General features: G+C 34.3%; 1 protein-coding gene across 5 annotated transcripts; it reads right to left on the bottom strand.

The window, feature by feature from the left end:
• Positions 1-1,809: 1,809 nt before the first annotated feature.
• On the bottom strand, positions 1,810-6,667 carry LOC142551317 (type IV inositol polyphosphate 5-phosphatase 7-like). 5 transcript variants are annotated; one of them, XM_075660492.1, is made up of 14 exons: positions 6,092-6,667; positions 5,908-5,992; positions 5,712-5,799; positions 5,068-5,136; positions 4,758-4,863; positions 4,566-4,670; positions 3,725-4,469; positions 3,453-3,646; positions 3,203-3,311; positions 2,965-3,113; positions 2,607-2,855; positions 2,357-2,449; positions 2,027-2,208; positions 1,810-1,896 (listed from the first exon to the last, which is right to left on the bottom strand). In XM_075660492.1, the coding sequence occupies exons 2-11, from the start codon at positions 5,935-5,937 to the stop codon at positions 2,636-2,638; spliced, it is 1,815 nt and encodes a 604-aa protein (XP_075516607.1). In that variant the 5' UTR covers positions 5,938-5,992; positions 6,092-6,667; the 3' UTR covers positions 1,810-1,896; positions 2,027-2,208; positions 2,357-2,449; positions 2,607-2,635. The 5 variants fall into 5 exon arrangements, with proteins under 5 accessions (XP_075516607.1, XP_075516606.1, XP_075516604.1 ...); XM_075660491.1 differs by having other exon boundaries at positions 5,908-5,997; XM_075660489.1 differs by having other exon boundaries at positions 2,357-2,470; positions 5,908-6,667.
• Between the last annotated feature and the right edge of the window lie 6,773 nt (positions 6,668-13,440).

A 13,440-nucleotide genomic window follows, 5' to 3' on the forward strand; every position in this document is an offset into this window, starting at 1 on the left:
ATTTCTTAAAAATATTACTAATCCTTATCTTTTCGAGGAATCCTTCTTCAGTTGTTGTTGTTAGTGACTTATTTCTTCAATCTTTTCGACATTGGTTCCATAGGAGCAAGTCAGAAAGATTGATAAATATAACCATATGATTGAATTCGTTCTTGATAGTCATGAAATGATAATCTTAAGTTGATCTTTTTGTCATCGAATGCTCTTATTATACTCGTAGTCTGTGAAGGATGAGAACCAATAATATAACATCTACATCAAGAATTCAAGTATTGTATACACCATTAGTCCGATCCTTTGTAGGAACTACCTGTAATAACGAACTTGAAAAATGGATCTGTTTATCATAAAGAGATTCGTCGTTCCTGACTCTACTTCACCTTTATTGTTATTTGAACAATTCAAAGTTCTGTTTTGGTTCGAGTGGAGATAGCATTTCTCTTCTGCATGTTCATAGAGTTTTGAAAAATTCAAACGTCTCAAAGATAGATAGAAATGTAGGAATTTCTCGAACGAACCGCACTCATTCATATACGTCAAGAGTCTATTGATGAAAAAGAGCTGGGAAAAGCTTGAACCCAATTCTTACGGTAATAAATATGAGTGTGATTGAAATTCATGAGGAGTTATACATTTGTATATTGATAAGACCCCTAACAATCCGATCAAGCCCAATCCCCTAATGTTTCGTCCTCCATGAATGTGGCACATGTCTCTTACTAATGGAATGCTCTAATACGTTATAAAATTTCGCTTTAGCCAATGACTCAATCAGTGACATTCATTATTTCTTGAAGTCGATCTCTCATCCGGATAAACCATATAGCCAAGAGAAACCATGAACCAGAATAGAAGAGTTTGCCCTACCCATAAGTAAATATTTCACAGTAGCCTCATTAGACCATATATCTTTCTTCATATAAAAAATATAAACTGAAATATGGAGCTACAAAAATAGTTATTAAATGGTTAGCACCGCATTAATAATATTCCTCCTAGAGTAGCTGTTTTTTATACTTATTATATATTAATGTATTTTGGTGCATTATTTTTTAGAATGAATTTATTTGCATAAAAATATTGTTATTTATATTTAGGTTCGACTCGATAACCTGTTCCAACAGAGCGGGTCAATATTTAAACCAAAGGTGAACAAACATAATACAATTACCTGTTGCCAGTGTGGCAGTGGCAAGCTAGTCTATTCAATTTTTTTTAAAAAAAAAATCTTTCTTTGCCACTGAAAAAGTTTCAATTTACCATGGCAAAAGGAGTACACTGCAGAAACCACGCCTGTAACTTTCAAATTTTGATAAAATGTTCTTTAAAAAATTAAAACCCTCTTGCATATTCAAATGTAAAGGTAACCCTTATATTGTTTAATTAACAGGTTTATTTTGCATTCATCTCCTCTGTATTTAATGAATTTGAAGCAATGATCCCTACTATAATATATAAAGCTATATCAACAATTTAAAAGATCGAATCGAAAATGAGATTTTTAATATAGTAAAATGCTGTGTACTATTGAAGTGCTTTAAACAGAAAAAAGATGAATGCAAAAGGAATTTAAAGTCATGAGTCCTCTCCCAAATCACCAGGCAATATCTGAAAAATCTGTCTTTTTTACTTTGTAATAATTTGAGGGAAACAGTCATTTTCTTTAATTTCCAGAGGAATAAGAAAAGGCGTGTTCTCAGACAATTCGTAAGTAATGTGTATGGGAAACATCCAAGGAAACCACTTTTCAGTATAGTCACTGGCCAGACACACGAGCATTTGTATTGATAGGAGGATGTTCACAACATATTTTTATATCGGAAATATGTTCATCACACGTCGACTCATGGAAAATCCCACCTGCCATTCTTGATACTTCAATGTTTTAGTACCATCCTGTGAGACAATACCTGTTTGTCAATGAAGTCATGTCTGATGAGATAGGGTAACATATACTTGTATGGAGGATGAGTTGATATAAAGAACATTTTTGATAGAGAATTTCGAGTAACATTGAACATGGTACCTGACCATGGAGAGCCACGAGAGTTTGAAAGAAGATAGAAGATGCCTTGGGGTGGGAAACAGTCGTTCTTGAGATAGCAGCTTGACTCCAAATCAAGATGCTGTAGCTTGGGAAGCAAACGGTGGTCAAAGGTTAATCAAGCTCCATCGTTCTTGTACCGTTGCAGTAATACGCATTTACATCTGATCAGAAAACAAGGGGGAAAATTGGACAAAGTATCATAAGACAAATTATATGTGACAAGCATCGACAAACATACAAGAGATGTAACAAAGAAGCCAAATCGAACATTCAAAAGTGCTTGTTAAAGTGAAAAAGGTAATGGCTCACCTTTCTTGGTTAATGAGCAACGAAGTGTCCCTGTCATCCTTCGGGTTGAGTTTCTTGAAAATGATCATTACCTGGATTCGGCGGGACCAACAACTAAAGGTGCATAAAAAAAAGCTTCAAAGAATAAGTCAGACTTGGAAACAAGACAATTATGATAATTAGACTATGAATCAATTTCAAAAGAAAGAAGAGTTGAGTGGCTAAGGTATTCTAAGATTAATCACGGCGTGCAGATGTTATCCGTGCGTACCATGTATGAAATGTCGACTCTATCTATCCTCAAAAAAAGCTGAGTTCCGTATAACCATGTGAGTCAGGTAACAGTTCCTCTACCTCAATCCGTGGCCTCGAGCTCATGCTTTTCTTTAACTTGTTTGGAACTGATTCAATTTCAGCCCAAAACAGACTCAAAACTGGTCTATGATCAGAAAACCTAGATTCCCCTCGAACATAGGACAACTGCTGAAGCCCACTTCCATACCACAAAATTCGATCACACCTTCGGATTTAAAAGTACCCCAGATCAGCTCTTCACTTCGCATATGAGGTGATATATTTTTTTTGGACTGGTATTGAAATATACTAAATCTCGACATAATAATCTTTACCATGCAGGTGTTCGTCGTTTCTCCTTCAGGTGCGTAACTTCACCAGCATAGCTGTCTGAATTATGTGAGTACTTGTACGTTGGTGGAAAATATATCATTCCTTCTTTCCAACCCTCAAAAACTCGACCTCCTCTCTGCTCTATCCTCAGCTGGCAAGAAGAAATGTAAAATGATGTGCTATTCATCATGTCAAGTAATTATTAAGATAATATTGTATAGAAAAGAATAGATAATATACTTGATCTTTATCTAACAAAGCTTTCCAGTTCTGCATTTCAATTAGAGCTTTGGCTGAGCGGAATGGCAATGCTACTCGGTAGTTCAAATCTCCGAGCCAAAAAATACGGCTACATGAAAATTTATTTTTGGGTAAATGAAACCAAGAAAAATTCATTCAATTTAAAACAATGTGTCTCCACATTCTCATTCTTTCTGTAGTTGTCTCAAAAATTTTAAAAAAAAATATTGTGTTGGTTAAGCTGTCTTACTCGTGTTCAAGAACTGTCTCTGGGGATTTCCCATCATCAAGGTTATTAACTCGTGGGAATCTTGTTTTCCGCAAAATCTCCATAACGTCAGCGTTTCTGCGCAGCTCGTCACCATCCTTCTGACCAGATGTCAAGTGACTGCACACAAAGCAAAGGCTAGTCTGATGCAACAATATGCTGATCGAAATAGATCCCTACAACAAAAGCACAGTGCTGCAGCAATTACAAGAACTTCCATTAAAACCTGGAAAAGACTAGTGCATTTGGACTACCTTATTTCTGAGATAACCCATTAATCCTCGGCCAACACAAGAAATCTTAATGTTCCGAACGTGTTCACTCAACTCACTTCGAATCCAAACGGTCAAAAAAATTCCAACCATTTGCTTACTTGCAACTAGAGAGTATCTTGAATGTTCAGGTATTATACTTGCATCCCAACCATTAGTACGTGAATCCTCGACCAAAAAATCCTCATCTAAACCACAGGTAGAGAAATCACTAGGCCTTTGACCCCAAGAATAGTCACTAGGCCTGCAACTCAAATACTCGTTGCCTGGTTGTGGAGCTGGCGAATAGTCACTGGGATAGTGACCAGAAGAATAATCACTCAGTCTCCTACTAGATGAACTGTCACTTGGCCTGTAACCCCATTTCAATGTTGGGTCGAAGTCACTAGCTCTATGTCCACATATTACACCGTCAGAAACACTTAATCGCCTGTCAAAATGAGGTTGGTGGACCAAAATGTCATTCTCCGTTCTCCTATGATGAGGAGTCTGAAAAGACCGACGGTGGTAAAAGCTTGAGCCTTTACCGCTGGCTGATCCCTCAAAATCTGCATTCCACTCGACAATGGGATCTGGCATAGGTGGTGGTGTATAGTAACCACTGCCCCCAATATTGCCAGGGGCATTGTTCAATGTTTTTTTAATAATAGCCAGCCACTTCTTGGCAGGTCCATTGTCTTCAGCACCAAGAATATTACCGGCATTCAGAGGAACTATTTCCTGAAATCTATATTAAAAAGTTAAAAAAATTAATAAAACGTCATTTAAGGAAAGACGGAAAGTTGGATCTATGTCAAGACATGAATCATGATTCAAAAAATACCCCAGCACATATATGTCTACTGGAGGTGCAGAATGTAGCCAATTATCCAAGTCCATATTGCTTGGTGGCGATTTTCCTCCCACATTCCATGTTGACACAAAGATGCTGTCTCCATATAAGCGGACGAAATAAGCATTTCTCAGAAAATAGATAAAGCAGAGAAAGTGAAGAATATATACATATGACACAAACTTATATTTCTGGATATTTATTATCTGAGGATGATCAAGATAGCCGCTCCCTCGCCAATGGGAACATGATCGCGAAAAGGAATGCTCTGTATTCTTTGCTGATTCTTCTGCAAACCCAATTGGGACAATCTCTTCGATATCGTCATAGAAAAAGAAGGAAAAAATAAACTATCCGAATGGACTAAGTTAATATTTGACATCCACATTACATAATCGTAAATCACATAATTTTGATCAGAATTTCATTGTTAATTAAATTCTGGGGCTACCTGAGACAAGTTTGAAAGAATGAAAATAGCCAAAATACTGACCAATATTACTTTTCTTGATATTAGACGGCTCCCCTTCTGAGAATCTTTTCCTCCATTCCACATCGCCACCTTAAATTATTAATTATCAACATTTAACTTCTAAAAATCAAATAGCAAGTGATCATATTGATTCATATGTTTTGTGCAGATAGGATACCCCTGAATTACATCCCATAAAGTAGAATCACAATCATAATTAAACAAGAATCGATAACGGAAAGGACATCGAATGAAATTTCAAATACAATAGCCAATAAGTAGCATATTGTCCCAATATTGAGAAAAATTCGCACAGAACTGGTGAATTAAAAAAAGGTCTAAAACTAAGAAATAAAACAGCCAGATTAGATTGTTCTATGAGACACACAAGACAAATCCATTAAAAACAAACCAATAGAATACAAAAAAATCTTGAAATTGTTGTCTTCCATTGACTTACTCACCAGCCAAACCTCAACCACTCCATGAAAATTAACTGTTGATATAAAAGACACAAAATATGACAAAATTACCAGAAAACAGACATTAACTCTAACCAAAAATAATATAAATAATAAGAAGGGGAAAAAAAAAGAGATTTCAACTTTAAGCAAATTTCGGTAATTAAACAAATTCTCAAATCATAAAACAAGGTAGATACTCACCTCCATATACAACTTCATGAGCTTGAAATTCCTCACTTTTGGACTTGTTGCTGAACCATTTTCTGATCAATTTCTTTGACCATGAGAGCTTCACAATTAAAAATAAAGAACAAATCCATCGAACAAATCCAAATTGAAAAATCCTGTCCTTCAAGAAATTATAAACAAGGGGTGAAAACTAATCAACAAACAAAACCTTGCTTTTCTTGGAATTTCCATTGTTCATTGTTCCGCCTATTTCTTCATGAGATACTCTCTACATAACCTCTTCCCAACAAACTCTGATCTTGATTTGAAAATAAAACAAAGTCCCAAAAAGAACAAAAAAAATTTCCCCAAAGTTCACAACTTTATAAAATAATAGTTAACAACTTCCACACCTCGAATCTAATGCAAAAAGTGGTCAATCCCAAATATCCACTTCCAATTTTCTTCAAATATCTAAGCAAATACTCGTTAAAAGCATCCTACTTTCTGTGCATCTAACCATGCATCCCCAATGCAAGATTCAACCTTTTTCTGTTATCCACAAATACACAGAAACCTATGATACATGAGAAGCAAGAGCCCAAACCCAGAAAACCCAGTTCTTTAATCACCAAAAGATGATGCAAAAACTAACTCAAGAACCAATCAATGGGTTCATCAAAGTGAGATACGGGGGAAAAGTGAGAGTTGAGGTATCCTGTTCTCTTTTCTTGAAACGCAGCCTCTTCCACAGCAGCAGAATTCTTGGAAGACCAAAATGTATATATTTATAGATGTACGTATATATATTGATTTAAAGAGAGGAACAGTAAAGTGCAAGCATAACTGCACAAACACTCTCTCTCACACAGAACGTACCCACATTTTTGTGAGTTATTATTATTGGCTCTCTTTTATTTCCCGAAGCCCAAGGTCGTCCCAGAATGGAAGGGCAACGGGCATGGCTATAACGAAAGGGGCAGTTGCCCAGAGATTAGCCAAATTGGTTACATATTACCCAATGTTTTCATAACTCGCCAAAGGAATCTATCTGAGAATAGTGGTTCAATCGGTAGGAACGATTCGATCGAACGATTGGACATGAGTAATATATATTATATAAAATAATAATATTAATTATTATGTAATAAATAATATATTTTAAATTTTAGAAATCTTAAATAAATAATAAATATATATATTTATCAAATTTTAAAAAACACCAATTTAAATATAACCAAAATATCAAATATAAGCATATTTTTATTAAAAAACACAAAAAATCAATTAAGATTTAATATTATTAAAATAATATTTTTAACAAAATTCAAAATCAAAATAATCATATATATATATAATCAAAAATAAAAGTTTAAGTTTTAAATATAAAAAATTATTAAAATTTAAAAAATAGTGAAATGGTCATATCGAATTTTAACTCATTCATCGGTTTTGACCTATTTGACAGATAAAACAGTTTCTAGGTGTGTCCAGGTCGGTTACCGGTCGAACATATCAGTCCGATTCTAAAACAAAAGATATTATATCTGCGTAAATTGAATTTTGATCATTTAATTAATTAGACTTCTTTTATAATTTTAGAATGTTTTTTTATCGAAATACTAAAGAGATGTCAAATATTAGTGATATGTTTTTTACACAACATTGGACATAACCTCCCTCGTCATTCCGATGAGAAATGTCTTGAAATGTTGAAGAAGTCGTCAAGTTTCTTGTTTAAGACCTATTTTTAACTAATGGAATAAAAATTGTTATTTTTCCTAATCAAAGTAAGTTGAATTGACTAAAAAAATAATATGATATAATATATTTAATATCTATAGCTAAAATCCTTAAGGGATATATTTTTAGGAGTAAGCTTCATATCAGACGACATCATATATTTATATTTGTGAAACATATTGATCTAGTCTATTTTTGGAGCGCAGAGTAATATTTTTTGTATAAAAAAATATTTTTTTAAGAGTAAGGTCAGTATCTATCTCACAAAATTGATTCGAATTTTTAGTTACACATACTTTTATAATAATTCTTGTTAGTAAAAAACTAATAATAATCACATTCGTTTTCTTTCCCATTTGTAGCAACTCAAAAAATTGAAATATTCTGTGTGATAAAAGATTTAAATATTTGTCAAAATTGTATGTTGTGCGAAACTGGGATCCACCAACGGCCCTGACATGAATTTGGTGAAACAAAATATTAATTTCTCTCATTTATTTAGTTGCAAATTTGGTTGCATTGGCCCAGAACTGCAAGCAAAGTTAATAAATAAAGCAATTAAAGAAACCAAATAATAATAAAGATAAAGTTCCAGCAGTAATACTAGAGGCCTCTATTTGATTTTATTATCACTTATTCATATTTTTTAATGCAATTTCCATAAAAATCAACCAGATTAATAATAGTGAGTTTTTGAAAGAAAAAATAAATTAAAATTTCCTGTTCATGTATGGGACAGAGCGCTTGCCGCTTTACCAATAGCTATAGCTAGTAGTAATGGAACAACTCAAATATTTTAAACTGTACAGCAGCTTAAGCACCGCGATTCGATCGTTCTAACAAACATGGGACAATTATTGCACTCAACAATCTCCCTCCCAATAATTGCACTCCTTGCAATCAATGAGAATCAAACCCGTGACCTTGGCTCTGATACCAATTGTAGGACCGAGCGCTTGCCGCTTTAACAAAAGATATAGCTAGTAGTAATAGTGCAACTCAAATATTTTAAACCGCACAGCAGCTCAAGCACCACGATTCGATCGCTCTACCAAACAGGGACAATTATTGCACCCAACAGAAAAGTAATATTATTAGCAACAGCTGTCGATTTTAGAAAAACGATCGAAACATGATATTTGTGCAGCTATGTAATATAAAAAATTCGAGTTGCAATATTACAATTAGTTGTAGTATTTGATAAAACGTGAAACATTTGATCATTTATACATTAAATATATAAATTTTTAGGACAGAACATGTATTTATTTTTCAGTCTAATTGCATGAGGAGAGAAAAACATGCCTTGCATATTTATCAAATTGACATATCAATAACTAATGCGTCATAAATTTGACCCCATAAAATCAATTCACGCCAATTGTAAGGCTCCCATCTGACCCAACAAAATTTATTAAAGAAACCTTGGTGATTAAATGAATTCTATGGAGCATAGGTTGAATTAATTGTATGGACAGATCAACAACTAATCCATATGGTAATACACGCGCATGCACACATATATAATTGATCTTTTGGACATCCTTTGTAGGGCATATATGTGATTGTCGATGAGGTGACGTCTACTTTATTGGATATATATTTCATCACATCCAATTAAAAAGCGTCACTTCAGTGCTTCTTATATAGGTGCTCACAAGTGGGTGTCCAGGAGATGAAACTTCTATATATATAGTCATATGATAAACTTATAGTTTATGTAACTTTTTCGGATGAGCCATTCGTATAAGTTTTTTCTAGTGCGGCTTACTTGAATAACATGGTTTGTCGCTATCGTGTCAGCCAAAAGATTTACCCAGTTCGCAACGAAGCATAACAGTTGTGAGTTTCATCGTCATAAAAACAAATGTGGAGTCAAAAACACATCTTTATATCCTATGTTGTTTAAACTATGACTAGAAATTTATTATTATTATTTTTAAATTTTATTATTTTTAGATTATTGGAATTTGAACCAATCAATGACCCATTAGATTCTATAAAATTGATCGATTTGCACTGAAAAATCACCAAAATAAAAACTTTTTTACTCGAAATAATCGTAAGTACACGAGTCAAGATATAAAATAGTATACAGAGTACGAGTATCATCCCACAAAGACTATATTTCACAATTATTATTTTCAAAAATTAATTCTTTAACTATGTGTCAACGATGATTTGAGGTGAATTTATTTATCCACTAAGAATTCAAAGAAAAATATAGCTCAATGAGAAAATAAAATTCACTTGTTAGGATCAAGTGTTTATCATTAGGTCAAAAACTATGACTATTAGTCTTCCTTATATTTGTGGAAGCATATAGTACACCTACCTAGGTGATAATGGGCTGAGCTATTAAACTAATGAGTCATGGGAGGTGCATGTCTACTGCTAGTGATGTCTCATATACCTTAGAGATCAGTGTTATTAATTTCATACCGTCTGACCATGTCCCAAACAGAGTGATTATTATCCGTTAAGATCTGACGTCAGTTTTTTACGGCCCACCAAGCCAATCAAATCGAGCAGCGTAATGTCGACAACTTGACGCACGAGAACTTCATATGGAGTCATATATCTCAGTACTACTCTCAGTAATGTATGTTTAACCCAAGATTCCCCCTCTAGAAAGTATATAATTATGCTTCTTGGGAGTCTTGAACCAATGATCTCGTTTTGATATCAATTGTTAGGATCAAATGTTTAACACAAGACCAAAATCTATAGATATTAGCCAATGCACAATTTTATTTTCTTATACTTATCATAGGATAGAGTGCGCCTAATTGAATGCTAATGGATCGGGCTATTAGTCTCATGAGTCCGAGGATTTACGTGTCTATCTACTGGTATTGTCTCATATTTTCTTAGAGATCAGTCTTACCATTTTCCTATCATCGGTCCAGTCTCAACAGAGACGGTATTACCCGTTAAGTTCTGGTGTCATTTTGTTAAGGCCCACCAAGCCATCCAGATCAAGCGGCACAACGTCAACAACTTGACACACGAGAACTTCTTAGAAGTTCACTCATCTCGATATTATTCTCACTCATACACACTTAACCCAACATCAGTAAATGAAAATCTTTAAACCAAGCGAGAATAAATTTGTTGAGAATTTCATTTCACCTACCGTTTGTTGATTTAATTAATTAATCTCAACAATTGTATATATTTTTGACAAGATTTCCTAACATATTAACATTCTCTCAATATATGTTAAACTAAGTCAACACAATGAAATAATTATATGTCAACTATTTATCAAAAATGAATTGCATGAACGATTTATGGAATTTAGCTTTCAACCTATTAAACTATTACTATCAACGTGTATTCGATTTCATATGTCTATGCAAATTGTAAATTCGTGGATTATGATACTCGTTCCTAATTGGAAGCTCTTCTCTAGAATTCATTCATAATATAATATATTTAAGAAGTTAGCTAAGTTTCGATAATTCAAATAAAACAATAACACAATCAAACGTAAAGCATAAGTCGAATATTAAATTAATCAAAACAACTATCTCCTAAATCTCAATAAAGAATTCAAACTAGCTACTAGATTTTTATCGAAAAAATAACAAATAAATAAATGTTTTTCACAAAAGAGAGGAAGGGAAAGAAAAGAACGAGAAAACACTGCACGAAATCTTGTTTTCTTGCTTGCCTCATCGACTCCGAGATCATCCTCCACCTGTGGCGGCTCTCTCAAGTGAAAGTGATATGTGAAAGGAATTTTATTCCTTGATATATTTTCTTTTTTTATCTTTAATATTTTGCCTATCTAGACATGAAAATAATCTCGAAATTGACAATATGATCTCATGTAAATCTAATATTTGATATGACTCATAATATCCTTAAGATATGATATCATAATAACTTTGAGATATGATATCACAATATCTTTAAGATACTATCTTTGTTTTAAAAAGAGTTTGTTTCCTTATGAAATTGCTTTTTGTCTATGTTAAATAGGACTCAAAGGAGAAGAAACAGGTGCAGAGGTAGAGACGCATTCATACGAAGAAAGGTTTTCTGATTGAAGCAATCTCGCGTCGTTGATAAAGTGTTGCTGTGAAGTGCTGACAACATCTGAAGACAACACCTAATCACTGTTTTGATTAGTGCGCTGATTTTTGAAGACTTTTTCACTTCTCAGTTGATGCATCCTGTGTATTTTGGTTATACGGTTCTTTAGAGGTTTAGGATGCAATTTGTTACTCGCCTTAATAAGGGAGTTGTTTTATTCTTTCACTAGTATTGGTTTTTGTAAACTTACAAGTTTTTCTAGTGAATTATTTTGCCCTGAGGCACCGCACAAGTATTTTATACTTGTGCATAATTTATCTCTCGTATCTCGTATCGTTTTCATTCAAGTTGCGTGTTAGTGTGTTAAACTATAATTTCCGCTGCATGTTGTCGTGGGTATTACAACACCTACGCAAAACACCTACATTCTGATACACACAACACTCACCCTCGTCACATTCACTCTGTGGAAACGGAACTTTCAATTGGTATCATAGCTTCCACTTGACGCTACTAAGTGAGATCCTGTTTTTGTTTTGTTTTCCAGGTGAAAAAGGATTATGGAAGCATCAACAAATACTGTGTTTAGACCTCCCGTGTTGGATGGATCAAACTATGCATTGTGGAAAGTAAAGATGAGGGTTTTTATTAAATCAATTGAAGAAAGAGCTTGGAAGCGTGTACTTGATGGTTGGAGTCCACCAAAGATTGAGGATGCTGATGGAGACACTCGGCTCAAACCTGAAAGTACATGGACAATTGATGAAGTGCAAACTTCAAATTTTAATTCCAAGGCTCTCAATGCTATATTTTCATATGTTGACACAAGGATGTTCAATCTAATCACCAATTGTATCTGTGCCAAAGAAGCTTGGGACATACTTCAGAAACTATTGTGAAGGATCCGAGAGTGTGCGCAAGACTAGGCTGAGGATGGTGACATCAAAATTTGAAAGCTTGAGAATGGAGGACAAGGAGTCTATTCTTGAGTATGATAGCCGTTTGAGACAACTCTCTAATGAAGCCCACAGTCTTGGAGATCCCATGACCAATGAAAGATTGGTGAATAAAGTTCTAAGATCTCTTCCTGAGAGATTTAATGTCAAAGTTTGTGCAATTGAAGAATCAAAAGACACTTCAAAAATCAACCTGGATGAATTAATGAGCTCTCTCAGAACTTTTGAGATGAATCTTGATTTACAAAAGAGGGATAAAGGGAAGACAATAGCCCTTGAAGTTTCAACCGACTCTTATGATGAAATCCTTCAAATATCTAAAGAGGTGAATGAGTCTGACCTAGGAGAAGATTCTATCTCTCTAATTACTAAGAAATTTGGTGATTACCTGAAGAAAATGAGAGAGAAGAAGAAAATTGGACAAAAATCTGTGTTACCCAATATCACCACTTCAGCAAAAGCTCAAAAGTTTACTCCTATGAAAGGACAATTTCGACCTAGGAATGAATTGCAAATCCAATCAAATGTCAGAAATCTGGATTCAGTGCAATGTAGAGAGTGTTCTGGATTTGGACACTATGCCAATGAGTGTGCCAACCGACTTCGAAAAAACAAAGGCATGGCTGTCACCTTGAGTGATGAAGAGTCTGATGAGGATCAAGGATCGTATGAATCTGAGAATCACACATCACTGTCTGCTGTGATCAAGGAGAAACGTTTAATGCAAATCAATCCTTTGGGTGTTGCCACAGGTGTTGCAATACCTGGGCGCAACATCTCTTCAAATTCAGTGTGTCTTAATTCTACAACCCTTGGTGAATCAAGTCAGTCTGAAACCCAAGAAGAAGATGATGATGAAGTCACTCTGGAAAGTATGCAGACAATGTATGAAGAATTGTATGAAGACTGGATCAAAAGAAATAAAGTGAATGCAATTCTCTCCAAAGAGAACACTGAGCTGAAGTCACAAGTATCACGACTTGAAGTAATCTTAAGCAAGAAAGATCTGGAGTTATGTAAAG

The sequence above is a fragment of the Primulina tabacum genome, chromosome 7 (genome assembly GCF_025594145.1).
Source record: "Primulina tabacum isolate GXHZ01 chromosome 7, ASM2559414v2, whole genome shotgun sequence".
NCBI classification, from domain to species: domain Eukaryota; kingdom Viridiplantae; phylum Streptophyta; class Magnoliopsida; order Lamiales; family Gesneriaceae; genus Primulina; species Primulina tabacum.

What these genes read in the sequence shown, in the direction of transcription:
- LOC142551317 (XM_075660492.1), bottom strand. Translation starts at nt 5,937, where the DNA reads ATGAACAATGGAAATTCCAAGAAAAGCAAG. An exon ending in GAAATTCCAAGAAAAGCAAG is followed by an intron (nt 5,800 to 5,907) that starts GTTTTGTTTGTT and finishes TTAATTGTGAAG; the next exon opens with CTCTCATGGTCAAAGAAATT. An exon ending in TCATGAAGTTGTATATGGAG is followed by an intron (nt 5,137 to 5,711) that starts GTGAGTATCTAC and finishes TAATAATTTAAG; the next exon opens with GTGGCGATGTGGAATGGAGG.